The sequence below is a fragment of the Nelusetta ayraudi genome, unplaced genomic scaffold, assembly GCF_046127955.1.
Source record: "Nelusetta ayraudi isolate G7.1 ecotype Tasmania unplaced genomic scaffold, CSIRO-AGI_Nayr_v1 ptg000026l, whole genome shotgun sequence".
In the NCBI taxonomy this organism is placed as follows: Eukaryota; Metazoa; Chordata; class Actinopteri; order Tetraodontiformes; family Monacanthidae; genus Nelusetta; species Nelusetta ayraudi.
Genome location: NW_027466076.1, coordinates 3582610 through 3605025, shown reverse-complemented (window position 1 = coordinate 3605025; position 22416 = coordinate 3582610). Strand labels below are relative to the sequence as shown.

General features: G+C 55.8%; 3 protein-coding genes across 8 annotated transcripts; 1 reads left to right on the top strand and 2 right to left on the bottom strand.

The window, feature by feature from the left end:
- Nucleotides 1-6004: 6004 nt before the first annotated feature.
- noc4l (nucleolar complex associated 4 homolog) lies at nucleotides 6005-10520 on the bottom strand. The gene is made up of 15 exons (XM_076029127.1): nucleotides 10286-10520; nucleotides 9254-9395; nucleotides 9023-9129; nucleotides 8787-8894; nucleotides 8542-8691; nucleotides 8266-8368; nucleotides 8113-8147; nucleotides 7962-8012; nucleotides 7776-7887; nucleotides 7633-7693; nucleotides 7414-7524; nucleotides 7105-7265; nucleotides 6727-6809; nucleotides 6518-6631; nucleotides 6005-6204 (listed from the first exon to the last, which is right to left on the bottom strand). The coding sequence occupies exons 1-15, from the start codon at nucleotides 10463-10465 to the stop codon at nucleotides 6061-6063; spliced, it is 1662 nt and encodes a 553-aa protein (XP_075885242.1). The 5' UTR covers nucleotides 10466-10520; the 3' UTR covers nucleotides 6005-6060.
- Nucleotides 10521-10737: 217 nt separating this feature from the next.
- On the bottom strand, nucleotides 10738-13149 carry pus1 (pseudouridine synthase 1). 4 transcript variants are annotated; one of them, XM_076029120.1, is made up of 6 exons: nucleotides 12756-13149; nucleotides 12355-12665; nucleotides 12143-12280; nucleotides 11947-12049; nucleotides 10958-11742; nucleotides 10738-10871 (listed from the first exon to the last, which is right to left on the bottom strand). In XM_076029120.1, the coding sequence occupies exons 1-6, from the start codon at nucleotides 12817-12819 to the stop codon at nucleotides 10839-10841; spliced, it is 1434 nt and encodes a 477-aa protein (XP_075885235.1). In that variant the 5' UTR covers nucleotides 12820-13149; the 3' UTR covers nucleotides 10738-10838. The 4 variants fall into 4 exon arrangements, with proteins under 4 accessions (XP_075885235.1, XP_075885236.1, XP_075885237.1 ...); XM_076029121.1 differs by having other exon boundaries at nucleotides 12889-13148; XM_076029122.1 differs by having other exon boundaries at nucleotides 13007-13148.
- Nucleotides 13150-14282: 1133 nt separating this feature from the next.
- atp2a2b (ATPase sarcoplasmic/endoplasmic reticulum Ca2+ transporting 2b) lies at nucleotides 14283-21917 on the top strand. Of its 3 annotated transcripts, XR_012927053.1 has the most exons (23): nucleotides 14283-14996; nucleotides 15230-15247; nucleotides 15735-15817; nucleotides 16072-16176; nucleotides 16264-16402; nucleotides 16494-16574; nucleotides 16863-16948; nucleotides 17026-17181; nucleotides 17395-17703; nucleotides 18091-18179; nucleotides 18280-18382; nucleotides 18506-18637; nucleotides 18723-18842; nucleotides 18956-19174; nucleotides 19258-19381; nucleotides 19484-19698; nucleotides 19803-20023; nucleotides 20134-20336; nucleotides 20484-20569; nucleotides 20695-20828; nucleotides 20949-21066; nucleotides 21148-21501; nucleotides 21562-21917. XR_012927053.1 is itself a non-coding variant. In XM_076029115.1 (22 exons), the coding sequence occupies exons 1-22, from the start codon at nucleotides 14879-14881 to the stop codon at nucleotides 21430-21432; spliced, it is 3144 nt and encodes a 1047-aa protein (XP_075885230.1). In that variant the 5' UTR covers nucleotides 14283-14878; the 3' UTR covers nucleotides 21433-21917. The 3 variants fall into 3 exon arrangements, 2 of the variants coding, with proteins under 2 accessions (XP_075885230.1, XP_075885231.1); XM_076029115.1 differs by having other exon boundaries at nucleotides 21148-21917; XM_076029116.1 differs by lacking the exon at nucleotides 15230-15247 and having other exon boundaries at nucleotides 21148-21917.
- The last annotated feature ends 499 nt before the right edge of the window (nucleotides 21918-22416 follow it).

The following is a 22416-nucleotide window of genomic DNA, read 5'->3' as shown; positions in this document are numbered from 1 at the left end:
AGACAGACAGACAGATAGACAGGTGAGCATGCAGACAGACAGACAGACAGACAGACAGACAGGGAGACAGACAGACAGTCATTCAGACAGACAGGGAGACAAATAGACAGACAGTCAGTCATTCAGACAGACAGACAGACAGGGAGACACACAGACAGTCAGTCATTCAGACAGACAGGGAGACAGACAGACAGTCATTCAGACAGACAGGGAGACAAGTAGACAGACAGGCAGTTAGTCAGACAGACAGGGAGTCTGACAGACAGACAGGTCTCTAGCCCAGCTGCCACTCGCTGCCGTGTTTCCAATCACTGGATCTGTGTGATTGAACCCTAATCAATACGAAGCAACGATACACTGATTCCCTTCCCCTCTGCTGTCAATGTGGCGCTCAGCCTGGAGCCTGGAGCAGTCAGCACCATGGACAGCGCCGCCTGCTGAGCTCCAGACACACAGACACACAGACACACAGACAGGCTGGGGTTGCCGTGACGACCGCCTCATGCAGTCAGTCAGTCGCTCCAGCCGAATGTCAGCACTAGATTTGATTCATCAACCTGCAGAGTCGTTAGTGGCAGCCCTCCACCAGCAGGGGGAAGCGTCCAGAGACAGAGCAGGCAGGAAGTGAAGCCATGATGCAAACGTGATGATGATCATGTGATCGCGGCTGTGAGCGTCAGTGACCAACTGGAGCCTGAACAGAGTCAACACTGCCTGACTGTGTGTGTGTTGGGGGGTTTGTGTGTGAGAGAGAGAGACAGGGCGCGACAGGAGGCTGGTGTAGCTCCGCCCCCTAGGCTCCGCAGCTGCTGCAGCTGTTTTTTTTGCCACACTTTGGATTTGCAAGTGAAATTAGTGTGAAGGGGAAAAAAGATGATAAAAGGTTTTACAGAAAGGAACAACGTGTCTGTCTGTCTGTCTGTCTGTCTGTCTGTACGTCCGTCATCGGCAGATCATCTTCATGAAGCTATTTCACATCTTCCGCTGGCAGCAGAACGTACCTGTCGTAAAAATGTGCTCAAATTCGATATTGTATATTGTATATTTATATTAATACGCATATGTATATGTTGCTCTGTCACTGTGTCTTCCTGTATGTGTGACAGGAAGTGATGTCATAGTTGGCGGCGATGGGAGTATGATGGGTCAGACGCAAACAGACTGAAACGTCGGGCTGTCATAGGGTGGCGCTAAGGCCAGGAGAACTTTCTAGCGTTAGCATCATGCTAGCTAGCTAGATAGCTGGCAGGCAGGACGTGATGTCATTTCCCCCGCCCTGTTCTGATTGGTGGGTGACAGTCAGGCTGAAGGAAGTGGGTGTGACGCACCAGAGCGAAGGTCACATGACTCTAATGAGAATTACATGAGCTCCGCTGGAGCATTGTGCTGCACGCGCAGACACACACGAACGCGCGCGCACATGCATGTGTGAGCGCAAACACACACACACACACACACACACACACACACAAGCAGGATCTGCAGCAGAAGGTTCTGCACACAGTCAATTATTTAAATGTGACCCGGTTGCAGCTGTTGTAGTGGGTGAAGAAGTAGCAGGAGTAGCAGGAGTAGCAGGAGTAGCAGGAGCAGCAGGAGGAGCAGGAGGAGCAGGAGCAGCAGGACCAGCACAGCAGGAGCAGCAGGACCAGCAGGAGCTTCGTGTCCTTCCATCAACATCAGCTGATCTTCACGCTGGAGCCAGTGAGCAGCTGCTCGTCTTAAAGGGACAGTTCGCATGACACTGAGGTCCACCCTTTGACTCCTACCACCACCTGCTAAATGGAGAGCCTGGAGGTTCACCTGGGATCGGGGGGGGCTGAAACCCCCACCCCCACCCCCACCCCCCGGAGCTCCCCTCTGAGAGCTGGAGGTCTGATAGCAACACCGTGGAAGTAGGAGCCTCCAGGGACCTTCTGCCAGGAGGTTCCAGCAGTGAACCGTGCCTTCAAGACAGGAGAGAGTGAACCTGTGGAGAACATTCAGGAACCTCTGCGGCTCCTCTGTCTCGCCTGCTCCTCCTACTGCCTGTTGGTTATTTGAAAGAAAACGTCTATAAATAAATCCCCTCTCTTAAAGGGACAGTACGACATCTCCAGGCAGCAGTTCATCACCGCTTCTCATGTTCAAAATGATGGAACCTTCTGGAATCATCGCCATATCAAGGCTAAGCTCTGCCCCCTCATGTCTTCACTGTCCAATCTTTCCATCCTGTATGAGCAACAGTTTAGAGCTGCTAGCTGCTAGCTGCTAGCTGCTAGCTGCTAGCGTTCTACTTCCTGCTCTGATGGTTCGGTTCAGAGATGAAGACCAATCAGACCATTGCTCCATGTTCAGGAGAGGAACATTTCAAATGATGGATCGTCTGGATTGTTGAAATAGGAGGAGGAAGAGGAGGTGGTGTATGGAGGAGGAGTAGAGGGAGGAGGTGGAGGATAAAGAGGTGGAGAAGGAGAGAGCAGTGGAGGAGGAGGGGGCAGTGGAGGAGATGAAAGAGGAGGAGGAGGTGGAGAATGAGGGGGAAGTGGAGGAGGAGGAGAAGAAGGTGAAGGAGCAGGGGGGAGTGGATGAGGAGGAGAAGGAGGAGGTGGAGGAGGAGGTGAAGGGGAGCAGAGGGGGAGGAGGGGGAAGTGGAGGAGTAGGAAGAGTTGGAGAAGAAGGAGGAGGAGGTGGAGGAGGTGGCAGATGAGCAGCACACGCGCTGCTCCAGCCTGCTGCTGTGGCCCCGCCCACCTCTGCCTCAGCCATCAAAGATGTCCTGACAGGAAGTGATGTCATGCAGAACCTCCTAAAATATCTGCAGTGGCACGATGCACTGATAACTCTCCTATCAAACCATCTTGTTCCCTCACACAGCAGGAGGAGGTGCAGGAGCGTCTCCTCCTCCTCCTGCTCCTCATCACCTACTCTCTGCTGCTCCTGCTGCCACACAACATCAGCACGGCAACAATCAATGCGTTCGCCCGGAGAGCGTGCAGTGGGGGGGTGGGGGGTGGGGGGGGGGTGAGGGGGGTTGGTGTTGCTATAGAAACTGTTGGTTCAGGTGGAGGTTCAGCTTCAGCCGCCTGGATGATGAATAGTAAGATAAAGATCCAGAAGCCTCTCAAAGTTCTGCCTGTTCTGACAGCGTGTGGGCGTCTCCTCCACCTCCACCTCCATCCCGTTCGTCTTCTCCCTCAGTAGCTCCTGCTGCTGACAACAGGAAGTGGACGGAGCAGGAGCAGGAGTCTAACTTTCTGCCTGGAGGTCCTGGTCCAACTCTTCTTCCATCAGCCATCATCTCCTGGTGGATGATGATGATGATGATGAGCAGCAGCAACTGAGATCTTCTTCTTCTCCACAAAGGGATCCGTCTACATCCTGGAGGGTCATGTGGTCACCCCCAGGAGGTCTCGGGTCGCTGAGCCTGTTGCCCAACACGGAGGGGCTTCTGTTGACTGTGCCCAGTGGGCAGAGTCTCTTCTCCTACTCCATCTCCTCCTCCCCTGGTGCCCCGAAGGAGAAGGAGGAGGAGGAGGGTTGGCCTGTGAAGACCAGCGGGCTGATCTTGGATCAGGAAACAGAGCGGAATGATGTTGGACGAAGGCTGAGAGGGAGCAGCAGGACAGAAGTGCCCAGACCCTCTAGACCCTCAAGACCTTCAGACCCTCCAGACCCTCCAGACCCTCTAGACCCTCCAGACCCTCTAGACCCTCCAGACCTTCAGACCCTCCAGACCCTCTGGACTTTCAGGCCCTTCAGACCCTCAGAACTTCCAGAATATCAGCTGATGTCCACTGAGTCACCAACCGCTGAGCTTCAAGCATCCAGCTGTGAGACCACCAGGAGCCTCCACATGACTCAGGGAGGCAGCAGCTCCTCAGCCACAGCTAATTGCTAAATACTAACAGAATACACACACACACACACACACACACACACACACACACACATAAACACACAAGCAAATGCAGCGATGAAGGGGTTAATGTACAGCAGCAACACCTGGCAACCCGTCAGCAGGCAGCAACCAGGAAGAGCCCTGTTACACACACACACACGTACGCACACACACACACGCACACACACGCATTCAGCATGTTTGGCAAAGGCCCACATGATTGTGGTGCACGTGTACACATGTTTCAGAATGGGAACAGACACACACACACACACACACACACAGGTGTCTGATGTGTCTCCGTCTCAGCAGATGAAAACGGCTGCCTCACCTCCACCGTCGTCCAGCAATAGCAGCAGCAGGAGGAGCAGCAGGAGCAGCAGCAGTGGTGCCAATGTGTCTCCCCCTCCTCATCCTCCTCCTCCTCCGCCTCCTCCTTCTTCTTCTTCTTCTTCTTCGTTTTCTCCTCCTCTTCTCTGGGCGGGAGCAGCAGCAGCAGCAGCAGCAGCTCTGGGCCTGGCTCTCTCTCACTCTCTCTCTCTCTCTCCTCCTCCCTCCCCTCTCAATGTCTCCCCACCCCTCTGAAGACCCTCCCCTTCCCTCTCCCACTCCTCCCCCGCCCCTCCCCCTCCTTCTGCTGCTGCTGCTGCTGCTGCCGCTACTCCTCAGCACCCTTCCTCCTCCGCTGCTGTGAAGAGGGAGGGGCAGCAGCAGCAGGCGGACATCTTGGGAGGGATTCTACTGGAGGAACCGCCTGTCAGTCAGTCTGGCCCCGCCCCTCCCCTGTCCACCCTCCCTCCTCCTCTGCACCAACCGATGCATCATCATCACACAATCAGTGTTTGTTCGCTGTCGGTTTTTTCCGACTGAGGGAAGGATCTCCGAGCAGCCGAGAGGTGAAATCACTGCAGCAAGACTGCCAGCAGGGGGCAGCAGCGGCCCCGGCAGCTGGGCTGGGGCAAGGGGCGGAGCCAAACACCGGAAATGTAGAAACCAGGTGACACAGGAGGACCTACAAAATAAAAGGCTGAGCAGGAGTCAAAGATTCTTGTGTTTGAATTAAATCAAATCAAATGAAATCAAATTAACTTAAATCAAATTAAATTGAACGAAATTCTTCCCATCAGCTGGGCAGGCCACTGATCATGTTTTTTATCTCCTTCCCTTCTCCTCCTTTTATTTCATCATCCCTCACTTATCTTACTGCTCCTGTGGTGCTTTTTGACCTCCGGCCGTGTTTCCTTTGGGATGAATCCGGTTTCATCTCGTCTCCCAGGTTGCCATGGTGACGGCAGGACGGCGCTCCGGCCTCGTTCAGAGCCTCCGCATCAGCGTCGCTCCGCTGAACATCAGCCAGCCTGCCGGAGCAGCAGCAGCAGCAGAGGATTCTGGGAAAGACGCTGAAGCGGAAGAAGTGTGGAAAAAAAAGACGAAGACTGGGTGGGGTTGTCTTTGTAGTACCCAGAATGCACTGCATCACACTGGATGGTTCTAAAGCAGGAATGCTGGAAGAACAGCTTCATAAACCAGCGATCAGGAGTCAGAGGTCAGAGGTCAAAGGGCAGGGAGGCTGACACATGAACTGATGGAGGTTTTGGCCAAGAGATGAAGCAGCAGGTGAAGTCGCCTGGCAGCAGGGGGTGCTGTTGGACGGGTTTTCGTCTGGAGGAAACATCTCACACACGGAAAACCTCAATGGCCACGATGGATTCTAAAATGTGACAGTGGGGCTGGAGCAGCAGCAGATGGATGGAGTGTTTTTGTGACCCGCTTCAAAGGAGGAAGAAATATATCATGGGATATGTAAAAAAACGTGCTTTCATGTCAATTGAAAATTAACAATAGTGTTACAGCAAAATGGGTCTTTGTAGCTCTTTATTGAAATGACTCTGAAAACACTGAGGAGACTTTAAACACTGAAACACTGCTCCTGCTCCGGCCCCCTGAGTCAAATTTTACAACCCATTGTGGCCCCACCAGTCACCCCTTTTCTCCACTGACGTCCTTGAGTTTCTGAACTCAGGCCTCGGGTGGCGCTCCATCCAATCAGGTGGCTCAAAGTTCCAGCCCGCCGACCAATCACGGCCGGCGAGACGCTCACAAGGAAGCAAGAGAGACAAAATTCAGGAGACAGATGACTTTTATTGAAAACGTGAAAACAAAACAAAAAAAGCACACGACTAAACAACGCAGGGCCCCCCGGTGGCGGTGGCGAGGCAGAAGTGGCGTCCCAGGACTCCGCCCCCTCCCTGCAGCAGCTGGCGAGCGGCTTCGAACTCCAGTGGGATGCTGCTCACCTCCTGCTGCAGCTCCGCTTCCATCAGCTGGGGAAAGAAGCACGTTCACATGACAGGTCACATGACTACTACAGCAGCAGCTGCAGCAGCAGCAGCAGCAGTAGACTCACCCCCCAAATCACACTGAAAGCGTCTGCAGTGCATTTCGCGGCTCCGCAGCAGGCCGCAGCCATTAAAATCAATGTGTTTCCACCACCAAGGGCCGGCGGACGCGTTTCGGAAGCATGAGAGTTCTATTTTTCATGCTTCACACGACCGCAACTGGAAGTGGACCGCGCCACAGTGCCCACGCAGTGCAGACACTTTCAGTGTGAATCAGCCTTCAAGACCGCCGCCTCACCTCTGTCACGGTGGTCTCTAGCACCCCCGACAGGTCATCCTCATGGTGGCGGAGTGGGGAACTGACCAACAGGGCGGCCTTGGCCACGCCTGGGTGGTGATGCTGCTGTAGTGTCTGGAGGAGGAGCCACCACAGTGAGAGTGAGAGTGTGTGTGTGTGTGTGTGTGTGTGTGTGTGTGTGTTTGGGTGGGGTCACATGATCAACACACCTTCACCTCCCACAAGCTGCTGTCCAGGGCCCGACACTGGGCAGGGTCGTTCTGGTCCGCCAGGTAGGGGTCGTCCACAGGCTCTGGACACACACACACACACACACACACACAGACACACACATTCACGTTTCATCTCTTCAGTGTGTTCAATACAACATTTGAAAGAGTAATAAATAAACTTTCCAGCAATGAAACCACAAATTCAACATCTTGCATCTTAAAGTAAATGATAAAAGTGTTCCCACCTGTATTCAATTTTTTTTTTTAAATATATAAAAATATATTCAGAAGGTTGAGCGTCATTGAAATAAGTAATGTGGGAACTAGCAGGTTTGTACAGACGGCGCCCCCCTCTGGTGGGTCAGAGGGACTCACCGTCCGAGCCGGGCTTGTGGAGGAGGAGCCTGCAGGACGGGTGGCGGCGGATCAGGTTGTAGATGAAGGGAAGCAGGATGAGGAGGGCGGTGGGTGGAGCCACCAGAGCCAGTCGAGACAGCCGCTTGGCGAAGGCTGCCACCAGGTAGGCCGGCAGGTGACTGGCGAGAGAGAGAGACACACACACACACACAACACACACACAACACACACACGCACGCAGATGGTTGAAGTCGATGGGAGGCCCCGAGTTTGGGCCGTGTGGCTGCGGACAGAGCCCTGCCATTGGCTGAGGGGGCGGAGCCTTACCTGGAACTGAGGAAGAGGTCGGCCAGGTGGAAGAAGCGAGCTCGGTACCTGGCGTGGAGGACAGAAGGTTCCAGCAGGTTGTAGAGCTTCAGGTAGAAGTCTGGGAAATCTCTGAGGAGGGACAGCTGTGTTACTGTTGTTGTTGTTACTGTGTTATTATGTTAGTGTGTTGTGTTACAGCAGCAGTGGCGCCGTCACAGCCTCTCCTACTTGACTCACAGGTTGTGTTGGTGGATGAGGACAAAGAGGCCGTTGAGGGCCAGCAGGCTGATGGCGCCACCTGCGGGATGACACACAGAGCGGTCACCACCGTCACTCTCAACAGGCTGGCCAAACAAAAGGTCAAAGGTCGGCCCACTCACCCACGTCATAGGCGGCGCACAGGAAGTCGAGCAGCAGCGAGGGGCTGAGGAGGTGCGGCAGGATGGAGTCGTGGAGCCTCACCAAGACCTTCTTGTAGAGGCTGCTGGGCAGCTGAGGAGCAGGGCACCGTCAGCGTGTGTGTGTGTTTTAGTGTGTGTGAGAGTGTGTGTTTGTGTGTCTGCTACCTGGTACTTGAGGAACACCAGCCACATCTTCTCAAAGGCCCTCCGTTGCTCCTGTAAAGCAGAGGAACGTATAGCACGTGGTGAAGAAGCAGCAGGAGAAAGAGCTCAGCAGCAGCAGCACAGAGGAGGAGGAGGAGACAGGGGCACTCACACTCAGTTTGGAGGCTTTACTCTCTTCATGCTTGGCTACGAAGAGAAAAAGAGACACAACTTTTAGGTTCACACACACACACACACACACACACACACACACACACACACACACACACACACATGGGTACACACACACAGGACAGAGCTTCACCTTGCTCTGGAACCAGGAAGTTCACGAGTTCGGACTCCTTGGAGGGCATGTTGACGTTGCACATCAGGGCGAAGGCGTTGTTCTGGTAGACTGGCATGACAGCCTGCAGGAGGAGACAAGCTGCTCAGGTCAGGAGGACGAAGAACAAGAAGAGGAGGAGCAGGAAGAAGAGGAGGAGGACCAGGAGGGGGATGAGAAATAAGTAGAGGAGTAGGAGGTGGTCCAGGAGGAGGATGAATGGGAGAGCAGTGAGGGGGCGGGGCTTATCTCTCCTACCCCTCTGCTGGCGGCCATGACGGTGGCCAGGTTGCCCCTCACGGCGGTCATCACGTGGTAGCGCACGTCCTCCAGCAGCAGGAGGCGCTGGAAGCTGCAGCTCAGCGCCGTCGTGTCCCTGCTACTGGACAGCAGCTTCTCCACCACCGCCTGCAGTACCGGCACACACCACCAGTCAGCGCCACCGACACTTCCACCTCCTCATTGCCAGCACCACCAGCCAGGTCGTGTGACCTTTGACCTACCGACAGCAGCCGCCGGGGGAAGCCGCCGTGCTGGGCGCCGTCCTGGTCCTGCAGGGGACGCTGTCCTTCCGCCCCAACAAAGTCCATCAGGCAGCAGAGGGCGCTGTCCTGGAGAGACGACCTGAGTCAGAGGCACCGAGGAGGAGGAGGGGGGTGGTCTCCCTGGGGGAGTGAGTGTGTGTGTGTGTGTGTGTGTGTGTGTGTGTGTGTGTCTGCATTTGTGTGTGTGTCCTCACTCTGACGTCCAGGTTTTCATGGTCCAGCAACTCCAGCAGCGTCTCCACACAGCTGCTGTAACGGAGCCGCATGAACAGACGGTACTTGTCCTCTGGGCCGAGAGACCCTGGTGGAGGAGAGGGAGAGAGAGAGAGAGAGCGAGCGAGAGAGAGAGGCCTGTGAGTGTGTGGACGTGTGCAACTCCACCTGATGCAGGCGGTAGTGAAGCGCTCCGATTGGCCTGCACTCACTCATCATGGCCTCCTCCTCCTGGTCCTCCTCCTCCCCTCCACCAGGGAGCGCTCCTTGGAACAGCTGCTCCTCCTCCAGAAGGCCGCAGAACAGCGTCTTGCAGCCGGCCACGGCGCCCAGCACGAGCTCCGCCTCCTCGCTCTGAAAGCAGTCAGCAGCTCTGTTAGAAACACCCGGGACAGGGATGGGCAAGCTACGGCCCAGGGGCCATATGCAGGTCGTTAAGATTTTTAATCTGGCCAGATGATGGGCGGAGTCTAACTCATGGAGTATAACTCATGTGCTACCGGCGGCTGAGTCCGACTGAGGACTCAGACTGTGTCACGTGACTCGAACTAGATTCGTTCGCAAGCGTGAACTGGTCGGTACATTCATTTGTTGCTGATTTGTTCGCGAACCTGAACTGGACGGCAGATTTGTTTGCTCCTGATTCATTTGCGAACCTGAACTGGATGGCAGATTCATTTGTTATTGATTCGTTCGCAAAAGTGAACTGGCCGGCAGATTCGTTCGTCCCTGATTCCTTCATGAATGTAAACTGGACAGCAGTTTCGTCCGTTCCTGATTTGTTTGCAAACGTAAACTACGCGGTAGATTTGTTTCTTATTGATTCGTTCGTGATCCGTCCGCGAACGAATCACTGTCACATGCTCGCAGCGTGGACACGCCTCCTTCGCATGCTTACGTCACAGATGCAGAGTCTGCACACACTGCCACTCTCAACCTGCAGGCTCGCTGCAGAGCTAAACTGAACTGAGGAAGGAACGAATCAGTTCAGGAAGTGATCCCGTTCAATTCAATATCATTGGAATGGTTCAGGAGTTGCTTTTCTGCGTTTCACCCCTTCAGCGTGAACGGACAGACGCGTTGCGATGACGTCAGATGCCCCACGTTGCTTCGACAAAGCGGTTCCGAGCGCCGCAGTGTGGCGGGACACGGCCACCGCCAAACGAACCGAACCTGAGCAGAACCGGCACGCGGAAAGAAGGAGGTCGCTGCCACGTGGTCTCGGCTTCCGGCGCGGGTCTCACCTCCAGTAGCTCCAGCAGGTCGAACACCAGGTTGGCGCTCTTTTTGCTCCGCAGAACTTGTTCGACGGTGGTGCTCGGGTCCACCCGGAGCCTCTTCCCGGCCCCGCTGGGGTCCGGGACCCTCTTCTTGGTTCGTTTTGTGTCCGGAGCCGCGCCGCGTTTCTTCCCCGGCGGCGCCATGTTTGTTTTGGTGTGACGTTTACGGGGCGTTCAGGAAGTAGGAGAGACACAGCGGCACAACACGCTCCAGAAGCAGTGACCGCCCCCTAGTGTCTGGAGGTGGAACAGCGGTGACCAGCAAAAACTTTTCCCTTCACTGTTTCACACACAGCTTGCTGCATGAGAGCAGGGCGGAATCAAGGCCTCACCCATCAGACCTCACCCTCACCCGTCACCCAGTTTTTACAGTTGTTGGCCACTGCAGTGTTACAGAATCACATCAGACTCACTCAACACTTTGTTTATCATTTTAATAAAGGAAAATATGTCAACATAATTACATTTTTTTTTTTCATAAAAAGGGGGTTTGAGGTGGTTTATGTTTCTTCTTTAGCTAATCCGAGTGCTGCTGTCCGTCTGCGGCGTCCTGTGGAAGAAGGACAGCAACAGTTACTAGTTACTAGTTACCGCACTACTAGTTTCTAGGAACCTCTGAGTAAACAGCTGCTTTACTCCATTACTGCTGGCTGCTGCAGCTCCATCGTCATTGTTGTCCTCCTCCCTGTTGCCGGCTGCTGCTGCTCCGTCCTCCCTCCTGCTGCTGCTGCTCCGTGCCTGGGACTGCGTGGCCTGGAAGTCATGGACGGGCAGCGTGGCCATCCAGCTGACCATGGACTGCTCCCGCAGCTCCGTCTCCACGATGCTGGGGTAGATGTGGGCGTCCTTGAAGGCCTGCGCCGCCTGCTGCTCCTGCTCCCACTCCAGCGGCGGGTGCAGGCCATCGCCCCCGAAGCGCCTGTTGTAGCGGTCGAAGTGGACCCGCTCCAGCACCAGGCCCAGGCCGGGGGCCTTGGGCACGTCCACCTTCTTGGGCCCCCAGCTGCGCTCCAGCACCTCCTCGTCGGCGTAGCCCTTCATGACGGCCACCACCAGGCCCACCATCTTGCGGATCTGGTGCAGCATGAAGCTCTGGCCGCGCACCGTCACCACAGCGAACTCGGCGCCGTCCCGCACAAAGGGCTCGCCGCAGTGCACGTGGGTGATGTAGCGGCGGGCGCTGGGGTCGTCGGGCGCCTTCTGCGACGTGAAGTTATGGAAGTTGTGTGTGCCCTGGTAGAGGGCGAGGAGCCGGTTGGCCCTCTGCAGGGCCTGGGGCTCCAGGCGGAAGGAGGAGGAGGTGGTATGGTCCTCCGGGTGGCCGTCCTTGGGGCAGAAGGCCACGGTGGGCAGCAGGTAGGAGTAGGTGCGGGCGTCACAGTGGTTCTTGGAGTTGAAGCCCTGAGTGACCCGCTTCATACCTGGAGGAGGAGGAGGAGGTGGAGGAGGAGAAGTAAGAGGGAGGTAGAGGAGGAGGAGCTTAGGATCAGCTGCTGTGATTGGTCAGGAGTGATTAGTCAGCGAAGATTGATCGGCAGTCATTAATTAGCTGTGATTGAACAGTCTTGATTGATCAGCAGTGATCGACTAGGACCATCTCGCTCGGCCTCTTAGCAGCTCCTCACCCAGTACTCGGATCTGCGGCGGCAGGTGCTCGTTGATTTTCTCCACCAGGTCTTGGATGAGCCGCACCTTCAGCGACACCACCTGGCCGGCCGCCGACACGCCCTGGAAGCAGACACCTCACTCAGCACACACCTGGCTAGCTGGTTGGCAGCAGCAACTCACTACTCATCCAGGCAGCGCCCCCCTCAGGCTCACCTTGTCCGTCCTGGCGCACCTCTGGAAGGACATCTTCTTCATGTCCTCGCCGTGGTTCTCAGGAATGCAGCCGGACTTGATGAGGGCGCTGACCAGGTCGTCTTCGATGGTCCTGAACACGGCGCTCCCAGGGTTCCTCTGACACACAGGACAACACGGTCACACTCCCAGATGGGCACACCTGAAGCTGAGGAGCCGGCCCCCGTCTGCACCTGCATGCCGTAGTAGCCCTTCCCGGAGTAGGCCATGAGCAGCGCCACCTTCTTCTTGGGACACTTCCTGTTGTCCCCGTCCTGGTCCTGGTCTCGCTCCTGTTTCTGCTCCTGTCTCTGCTCCTGCTCCTGCTCCTGCTTCTGGTCTTCTGCCGTCGTCCTCCTCCTCTTGGTGGCCTGGATCTGTTCTTCCTCCTCGCCGCCCCGCTCGGATCTCTTCAGGTCCCGGTCCTGGTCCCGGTCCTGGTTAAGGTCCTGGTTGTGGTCCATCAGCCGCTCTTCGGATCCTTCGCTCATGTTGCAACCGACGCCTTGATGGAGAAACCACGCGACGCGGCGCTTAATGACGTCACAGCACACGCGGTCAAACTTTGAGGGAAGCGGAGAGCTGCAGCGCTCACCGCCCCTGAGGAAGGTGCGGCTCCGGGTCACCACGGCACCGAACACCGGCCGGAACTTCAGCATGTCCCGCTACACAACATGTTGGTCGACCACACCCGCTTCCCGCCACACACACGACTGCGTCAGACCTACCTGGCTGGCACCCGGGCTAGCTAGCTAGTTAGCCGCAGGAAATATCGGAGCAAGTCTCGCGATAGTTGCCGCAAGTCTCAGGCGTTGTCAAGTGTTTCAACGAGTCGTGCTATCCGACCGTTTACATGTGTTTCAGCCGTAGAAGTCGAACTGGAAGTCGATCTGACTCAGTTTCGGTCCCACTGTGACTGCAGGACACTGTTGTTATTGTCGCCACTTTGTTGTCCCGCGGTGATGACGCCGAGCTCGCTCGACGTTGTTTTACAGCCGTCCACTAGAGGGCAGCAAAGGGCGTAAACATCGATGTTTTCTCTGCTTTAAAAAAAATAAGTACTGATAAAGGCCATATTGTTTCGTGAAATAAAAAAGGCGTGTTTTTCTCAGAGGTTTGATGTTTGTTATATTCTGCATGTTTATGCCGATATATATTCATTTTTCATTATTTAATAGTTGCACTTTATGGCAACAGCTCAATTATTCACTTCACTATGCACCTATCTATCTATAATGTGTATATACTGTACATTTGTATTTAATTCATTGCTAAGCACTCTACTTCAACACTAACTGCTTTTCGTTGCTCTGTACGTATGACATGTGCAATGACAAAGTAAAATCTAATCTAATAACTTGGGCTATACACATAAATGTTTTGTGCTTGATCAAATTTGGCATCTCCTGACAAGCTGATTTGGAGATATATTATTTATTCAATATATATTATTTTCCTATTTTATAATCAAAACAAGTACATATAGTAAGATTATTGATAACAAGTAATGCAGTAGGAACAGTTTAAAAAAAAATACAAAAAAAACAAAGACAGAAAAAAGTCTCAGAGTAGAAACGTTGTTCTGTTGGGTGTGAAGAATGAAAAAGTGACATCACAGTCGGAGGCCCCAAGGAGATCCCAGGGAAGGCCCCAGGGCCAGGAATCAAACCCACAACCTTGTTATTGTGATAGTGACAGTGCTCACCGCTGCACAACGGTGTCGACAGCATCACCTCAACCAAGCTTGAATGTCTTTATGTTACGAAACGTCTAATTTAGGGTTGTTTAAAAACAGGAATTTGATTCCCTGCAAAAGAAGAATAGAGACATCACTTGACATTGGCTGGTACTCCATTAGAATAGAAGTTTAGATCATTTCATATGGGCGTACCCTTGTGTCCTGATCTGGATTGTTTATATTGTGATTTCACGTGTTTAGATTAATCAGAAGAATTTATTGCGTTAATGAAGAAAAATATGTTTTCCAATAATACTACAATCCCCACAAACACTTTATTTAGAAAGGGGACACCTACGTCACATGATCTCTAGTTTCCGGCCTGTCTGACCTATCAGACGGCTCCACTTGCGGACACCGAGCCCCGCATTCCGACGCTCGCGAGAGCTACGGCAGCGAAACGTGATCGGAGCCTGTACTGAACGGAGGCTGGTTCCTTCCGCCACCGTGAGTCACCGGAGAGAGGTTGCCACATCCAGCAGCCCGTAAACACCGACAGGAAGGTCCCGCCCGCTCACCCAACTACTCCGTGAGGCTGCGATGCGGTGCGAATCATCCGGTACAACGTTAGAGCGCTGCTGACAGTTCGCCATAGCCCGTTCGCATCAGGCAGCCGCATCTACACCGCTAGCCGCCAGTAGCCGCTGCTCAAGCACCGTTAGCCGCTAATAGCCGCTGCTAAGACAATACGAATTGCTGCTAATACACCGCTAGCCGCTAATAGCCGCTGCTAAGATACTACTAACTGCTGCGAAGCCATCTTTAGCCGCCAGTAGCCGCTGCTCATACATCCCTAGCTGCCAGTAAGCGCTGCTAAAACACCGCTAGCCTCGACTAAGAAACCGTTAGCCGCCAGTAGCCGCTGCTAACACGCCGCCTGCAGCCGGCAGCCACACAGCCAGCCAGGCTCAAGGGTCCGGGCGGACAGTGGCAGAGTAGCAGCGGGCCGGGGGTGAGGGGAAGCCGGCCGGGTTGTCAGCATGGATAACGCGCACACCAAGACGGTGGAGGAGGTCCTCAGCGGCTTCAACGTGAACGAGAGCAACGGGCTGAGCCTGGAGCAGGTGAAGCAGCAGCGGGAGCGATATGGGGCCAACGGTAAGAAGCAGCAGCAGCCGGGCTGTCGGGCTCTAACCTGGCACTGGCCCAGGTTGTATGTCTGTAAAGTCCAGCCGTACGCGGCTGTGACGTCAGCATGTGGACTTTGACGTTGGCACTAGCAGCGTGAGTGTGTGTGCAGCGGTGTACTGTCACTGGATGCTATTACTAACTCCGGTTGTGTCTTCCTGCCTGCCTGCCTGCTTTGACTGACCGGAACCGGAAACCCGCAGAGCTGCCGGCTGAGGAGGGTGAGTGACGCCTATAATCTGGGTACAAACAGATAAACAAACAAACAAACCCATGTGTGTTGTTGTTGGGATGGAGAACAAGCGAAGATCATCTGGATGGCGACCCCAAACTCATAATCCGTGCGTGGTCACGTGATCTGTCCAATCCAGCTCGGTTCCTGTGGCTGCTGGACGTATCCAACGACTCCGGTAGCCCCAAATTAACTTTCCAGACTGGAGGCCAGGACGAGGAGAACCATCACACAGATCACTGTGACCACCAACAGGCACCATAATCCCTGTTGGTTTAACCCTACTGACCTAATCCCTACAGACTAGCACATCTCAGCCAATTTCTGCCGGTTTAAATGTGTTTTAATCTGTATGGTTCAGCGAGTGTGGTTGACTGTGTGGGATTAACCGAGACAAGATCTGGGTGGATTAAGGTATGTGTGTGTGTGTGTGTGGTATATCTACCAGGGTTAATCTCTGTTTCGGTGGTGTCCAGGTAAATCCCTGTGGGAGCTGGTGGTGGAGCAGTTTGAAGACCTCCTGGTCAGGATCCTCCTGCTGGCCGCCTGCATCTCCTTTGTGAGTTTTGTCCAGGACACATGCATGCACGCCGCGCTCACACACACACACACACACACACACACACACACACACACACACACACACACACCATCGTCTAGATGCACTGTCCTTCTCCCGTCCAGCAGGGTGCAGCACACACAAATGATAAAGTGCGTGTTGTCATTTGTGGTAACACCTGTGTGTGTGTGTGTGTGTGTGTGTGTGTGTGTGTGTGTGTGTGTGTGTGTGTGTGTGTGTGTGTGTGTGTGCAGATGCTGGCGTGGTTTGAAGAGGGGGAGGGGACGGTCACGGCCTTTGTGGAGCCCTTCGTCATCCTCCTCATTCTAATCGCCAACGCTGTGGTCGGCGTTTGGCAGGTAAACGCCAGCAACCGTTTGTGAAGGTGTTTGTGCGTGTGTGTGTTTGAGTGAGTGAATGAATGTGTGTGTGTGTGTCTGGTGCAGGAGAAGAACGCTGAGAACGCCATCGAGGCCCTGAAGGAGTACGAGCCGGAGATGGGGAAGGTCTACCGGCAGGACAAGAAGAGCGTCCAGAGGATCAAGGCCCGGGACATAGTCCCCGGGGACGTGGTGGAGGTGGCAGGTCAGGTGACCAGCGGCACTCAGGAGCAAGTCAGGCGGGCGCCCCCTGCTGGCCCACTTAACTTCTCTGTGTCTGCGTTTTTGTGTTCCAGTGGGAGACAAAGTTCCTGCAGACATCAGACTGTCATCCATCAAGTCCACCACTCTGAGAGTGGACCAGTCCATCCTGACAGGTGAGCCTCACCTGCACCCAGCTGCACTGCACTGCACTGCACTGCCACTGTGGCTCTCTGCTATAAAGGCTGATTCACACAAAAAGCGTCTGCGGCACAGAAACTAATAGAACCACCGCCTGCTGTGAACCTGCACGCTGACTTCAGTGGCCGCAGTGGCTTTTGGTGGGAATTGGGGGGTAAGAGTCAGCTGACCCCTTGTTGTGGTCAGCTGACCTGCCTGGTCATGCTTCCTGACCCTTGAAAGTGTCCAACCAGCCCCTCCGGTTTCTCTGGCTCCCCCTGCAGGCGAGTCGGTATCGGTCATCAAGCACACCGACCCAGTTCCGGACCCTCGGGCCGTTAACCAGGACAAGAAGAACATGCTCTTCTCTGTGAGTGACGGCGTTCTGTGAGGTCTTCCTCCTCCCGCACTGGCCGTTCGTTGACTTCTCCCCCCCGCTGCCCCCAGGGCACCAACATCGCGGCCGGACGGGCGGTGGGCGTGGTCGTGGCCACGGCCGGAAACACGGAGATCGGCAAGATCCGGGACGAGATGGCGTCCACGGAGCAGGAGCGCACGCCACTGCAGCAGAAGCTGGACGAGTTCGGCCAGCAGCTGTCCAAGGTCCCGCCCCCCACTCCTTCTTCTTCTTCTCCTTCTTCTCCTCTTCTTCCTCCTCCTTCTTCTTCTTCTTCTTCTCCTTCTTCTCCTTCTTCTTCTTCTGCTTCTGCTTCTTCTTCCCCTTCTTTGTCTTCTCCTTGTTTTTCCTCCTCCTCCTCCTCTTCTTCTTCTGTGTGGAGCCTGGCGGCAACTCTGACCAATCCCCTGCACCCGCAGGTGATCTCCGTGATCTGCGTGGCCGTCTGGATCATCAACGTGGGCCACTTCAACGACCCGGTGCACGGCGGCTCCTGGGTCCACGGCGCCGTCTACTACTTCAAGATCGCGGTGGCGCTGGCGGTGGCCGCCATCCCCGAGGGGCTGCCCACCGTCATCACCACCTGCCTGGCGCTGGGCACGCGGCGCATGGCCAGGAAGAACGCCATCGTGCGCAGCCTGCCCTCCGTGGAGACGCTGGGCTGCACCTCCGTCATCTGCTCCGACAAGACCGGGACCCTCACCACCAACCAGATGTCTGTCTGCAGGGTGAGTCTGCTGCCCCCTGCTGGACCGCAGCAGGACTGCACATCTGGTGTCAGCAGCGATGATGGTTGCGATGGTTGAAGATGATGATAAAGATGTAAAATGATGGTGATGATAATGGTGATTGCTGTGATGATGAGGATGGTGGTGATGAAGATGATGTTGATGAAGATGGTGGTGGTGATGATGAAGATGATGATGAAGATGGAAGGGATGGTGATGATGAAAGTGATGATGTTGGTGATGAAGATGAAAGGGATGATGAAGATGGAGATTTTTATGAAGATGGAGGGGATGAAAGTGGTGGTGATGATGATGATGATGTTGGTGATGAAGATGAAAGGGATGATGTAGATGGTGATGATGACGATGACGATGTTGTGCGTGCAGATGTTCATCGTGCAGCAGGCAGCAGGAGACAACTGCTCCCTCCAGGAGTTCACCATCTCCGGCTCCACCTACGCCCCTGAAGGACAAGTGTGAGTGTGCCGTCGCACGCACAGTCTGTGCTCATCGCCGTCGTCATCACGGGCATCATGTGACACAGTGACGGTGCTCCGACCCCCCCCCCCCCCCCAGGTTCCAGGACGGCCGGCCAGTCAGGTGCTCCCAGTACGAGGCCCTGGTGGAGCTGGCCTCCATCTGCGCCCTGTGCAACGACTCATCCCTGGACTACAACGAGGTCGGTTCCTCGCCGGTTCCCCGTGTGACTGTCTGCCAGGAGGAAGCTCCGCCCACTCTTCTTCTTCTCCTGCCCCTCCTCCTGCGTGTGTGTGTGCGCGTGTGTCTGTGTGTGCGTGTCTAGGCTAAAGGTGTGTACGAGAAGGTGGGCGAGGCCACGGAGACGGCCCTCAGCTGCCTGGTGGAGAAGATGAACGTGTTTGACACCGACCTGAGCAGCCTGTCCAAGGTGGAGAGGGCCAACGCCTGCAGCTCGGTGGGACCTCACACACACAAACACACACACACACACACACACAAAGCCTCCCTCTGTGCCAACAGCAGTCTGCTGCCTGCTGCAGGTCATCAAGCAGCTGATGAAGAAGGAGTTCACCCTGGAGTTCTCCAGAGACAGGAAGTCCATGTCAGTCTACTGCAGCCCCAACAAGGCTCGCAGCTCCACCGCCAAGATGTTCGTCAAGGTGACCTGCACTTTTTCTTTGTCAAAGGAAGAAAAATCCCTTTGATCTATTTTCTGGAGGTCAGATAGATTGAACAGGAAAAAGTTCTGACTCCCCGGCCGCTCTGTCCACAGGGCGCCCCGGAGGGCGTCATCGACAGGTGCACGCACGTGCGTGTGGGCGGAGCCAAGGTGCCCATGAGCGCCGGCGTGAAGGCCCGGCTGCTGGCGGCCGTGCGGGAGTACGGCACGGGGCGCGACACGCTGCGCTGCCTGGCTCTGGCCACCAGGGACAGCGTGGAGCCCCGCAGCCAGATGGTGCTGGACGACCCCAGCCGCTTCGTCCAGTATGAGGTGGGTGGGCGGGCGGGGGAGGGCTAGTGGTGGGGGAAGTAGTGAGGGGTGGGGCTAACCGACCCGGTGCTCTCTCTGCCCAGAGGGAACTGACCTTCGTGGGCTGCGTGGGCATGCTGGACCCCCCCAGGGCCGAAGTCTCCGCCTCCATCAGGCTGTGTCGCCTGGCCGGCATCAGAGTCATCATGATCACCGGAGACAACAAGGGTGAGAGAGGCTGGCCCCTCCCACCACACACACACACACACCCGCTCAGTCAGAGCCACAGCCCCCCCCGCCCTCCCACCTCACTCCCCCCTCCTCTCTCAGGAACCGCCGTCGCCATCTGCAGGCGCATCGGGATCCTTGGCGAGGACGAGGGCGCCGCCTCCCGCATGGCGTTCACCGGCCGGGAGTTTGACGACCTGTCGGCGGCCCAGCAGCGGGACGCCGTGCTGAAGGCTCGCTGCTTCGCCCGGGTGGAGCCGTCGCACAAGTCCAAGATCGTGGAGATCCTGCAGTCCTTCCAGGAGGTCACCGCCATGGTTAGCGCCCCCTCCTGGCTCCGCCTCCCTCTCTTCTCTCTCTCTCTCTCTCTCTCTCTCACTCCGCCCCCCTCGCTCACTTGCTCCTCTTGTCGCCCCGGCAGACGGGTGACGGCGTGAACGACGCCCCGGCTCTGAAGAAGGCAGAGATCGGGATCGCCATGGGCTCAGGGACGGCGGTGGCCAAGTCGGCCTCTGAGATGGTGCTGGCCGACGACAACTTCTCGTCCATCGTGGCAGCGGTGGAGGAGGGCCGGGCCATCTACAACAACATGAAGCAGTTCATCAGATACCTCATCTCCTCCAACGTGGGGGAGGTCGTCTGGTGGGTCTCACTCCTTCACACCTTCTCGTTCTTACACACCTTCAAACACTCTCACTCACCTTCACCGCCCCCCCACCGCCCCACCTCCACCCCCTCTGGTCCTCCCTCAGTATCTTCCTGACGGCGGCGCTGGGCTTCCCCGAGGCTCTGATCCCAGTTCAGCTGCTGTGGGTCAACCTGGTGACTGACGGGCTGCCGGCCACGGCGCTGGGCTTCAACCCCCCCGACCTGGACATCATGAGTCAACCCCCCCGCGGCGCCAAGGAGCCGCTCATCTCTGGCTGGCTCTTCTTCAGATACCTGACCATCGGCTGTGAGTCTCACCCCCTCCTGTGTGTGTGTGTGTGTGTGTGTGTGTGTGTGTGTGTGTGTGTGTGTGTGTGTGTGTGTGTGTGTGTGTGTGTGTGTGTGTCTGCTGCGTGTGTGTCTGAGGTTCACGCCTCTTCCCGCTGGACTGCAGGTTATGTGGGCGTGGCTACAGTGGGGGCGGCGGCCTGGTGGTTTGTGGCTGCGGAAGAAGGCCCCCGGATCACCTTCTACCAGCTGGTGAGGAGCTCCTCCTCCTTTTCCTCCTCTCCCCCTCTATCCTCTCCTCCGCTCCTCCTCTTACACCTCCACCTACTCCTCACCTCTCCATCTCCTCCTTCTTCTCCTCCTCCTCCTCCTCCCAGAGCCACTTCCTGCAGTGTGGTCCAGAGAATGTGGACTTCAAGGGTGTGGACTGCCATGTGTTTGAGTCTCCGTACCCCATGACCATGGCCCTGTCGGTGCTGGTCACCATCGAGATGTGCAACGCCTTGAACAGGTGGGTGGAGAACCTCCAGCAGGAGGCGGTGGAGGAGGGGGAGGAGGCAGGCCGCTCCTGCTGCTGGTGTGGTGACCCTCTTGCTGGGTTGGTGACCCTCTGCTGTGTGTTCCTGGCCAGTCTGTCGGAGAACCAGTCCCTGCTGAGGATGCCACCCTGGGAGAATGTGTGGCTGCTGGGGGCCATCTGTCTCTCCATGTCCCTGCACTTCCTCATCCTGTATGTGGAGCCGCTGCCGGTGAGTCCTGCCGCTGCTGCTGCTGGAACTCCTGCTGTTAGCTCGTGGCTATGCTCCCTCACACCCTCTTCCTTCCTGCAGATGATCTTCCAGATCACCCCCCTCAACCTGATCCAGTGGCTGACGGTGCTGAAGATCTCTTTGCCCGTCATCCTGCTGGACGAGCTCCTCAAGTTCGCCGCCAGGAACTACCTGCAGCCCAGCGCCAAAGACCTGGACGGGGGTCCGGCCGGCATTCCCGGGGCCCCTGCTGGCCTCGCCGCCTGCCTGGAGGGCATCTCCTGGCCCTTCGTGGCCCTCAGCCTGCCGCTGGTCTTCTGGATCTACAGCAGCGACACCAACCTGGGAGACATGTTCCAGTCCTGACCCACCTGAGTGTGTGTGTGTGTGTGTGCGTGTGTGTGCGTGTGTGTGTGTGTGTGTGTGTGTGTGTGTGTGTGTGTGTGTGTGTGTGTGTGTGTGTGTGTGTGTGTGTGTGTGTGTGTGTGGTGTCAGACCGCCGCTCACTCCTGCAACTCGAAGAAAACACTGGTTTGTGTCGGGGGCTCTTGTGGCCGAGGTCACGTGACCTTCATCATGGTCACGTGACCCGCTCGACGACGATCACGTGACCCCGTGGCGGCAAGGCCGGGCGTGTGGTCAACGTGTCCGACCAGGACCACGTGTGAAATGACCTGCCGGCGTGCGTCGGTCTGCTGTGACCTCTGCCAATCACCTGCAAGGAAGGAAGGAAGAAGCCCTGTGATTGGCTGCCCGGGGGACCAACTGACTGAGACGGTGGTCCAGTACAGAGATGTTTTGTGTGTGTTTTTTTTACTCCAAACAGAAATACACCACCACTCAGCCTTTGACTCAACGTCTCCTGTCGTTATTCTGCCGTCGGCGACTCCTCCTCCAGCGACTTTGCTTTTCCACCATCACCTCATCAAATATGGCTGCCCCTCCCCCGTTCTCCCATCCCATCACACATTTGTTTATATAAAGAAAAAAAGAGTAAATAATTAACACACATATAGAAAAATTAAGTTTCGCCGAACAAGTGAACAAAAGTGGTGCAAAAACATTGTGTCAAAAACAAACTGACACGCGTACGGTTGTACGGTAATTTGGGACCTTTTCTAGTGGTTATATGGCATATACCTGCGTATTACATAGACTACACCACTGGAACATGATGTAATGTATTCCTGGTCGCTGGTGTCCAGGATGGAGCTGTTCTGCTGTTGGCCACCAGAGGGCGCCCACATGTTTTTGACAGCAGCCATCGTTGTTTACAGTCCACACAGTCACTCACAAATGAGTGTGTATGTCTGTCTTGATGGTAGTGACCTCAGCTCCCCCTGCTGGACT

What these genes read in the sequence shown, in the direction of transcription:
- noc4l (XM_076029127.1), bottom strand. Translation starts at nt 10,465, where the DNA reads ATGGCGCCGCCGGGGAAGAAACGCGGCGCGGCTCCGGACACAAAACGA. An exon ending in TGGTGTTCCTCAAGTACCAG is followed by an intron (nt 7,888 to 7,961) that starts GTAGCAGACACA and finishes CCTGCTCCTCAG; the next exon opens with CTGCCCAGCAGCCTCTACAA. An exon ending in GACCTCTTCCTCAGTTCCAG is followed by an intron (nt 7,266 to 7,413) that starts GTAAGGCTCCGC and finishes CTCTCTCGCCAG; the next exon opens with TCACCTGCCGGCCTACCTGG.
- pus1 (XM_076029119.1), bottom strand. Translation starts at nt 12,819, where the DNA reads ATGCTGAAGTTCCGGCCGGTGTTCGGTGCCGTGGTGACCCGGAGCCGC. An exon ending in AGGGCTACTACGGCATGCAG is followed by an intron (nt 12,281 to 12,354) that starts GTGCAGACGGGG and finishes CCTGTGTGTCAG; the next exon opens with AGGAACCCTGGGAGCGCCGT. An exon ending in GCCGCAGATCCGAGTACTGG is followed by an intron (nt 11,743 to 11,946) that starts GTGAGGAGCTGC and finishes CTCCTCCTCCAG; the next exon opens with GTATGAAGCGGGTCACTCAG.
- atp2a2b (XM_076029115.1), top strand. Translation starts at nt 14,879, where the DNA reads ATGGATAACGCGCACACCAAGACGGTGGAGGAGGTCCTCAGCGGCTTC. An exon ending in GGACCAGTCCATCCTGACAG is followed by an intron (nt 16,575 to 16,862) that starts GTGAGCCTCACC and finishes CTCCCCCTGCAG; the next exon opens with GCGAGTCGGTATCGGTCATC. An exon ending in GCCGCTTCGTCCAGTATGAG is followed by an intron (nt 19,175 to 19,257) that starts GTGGGTGGGCGG and finishes CTCTCTGCCCAG; the next exon opens with AGGGAACTGACCTTCGTGGG.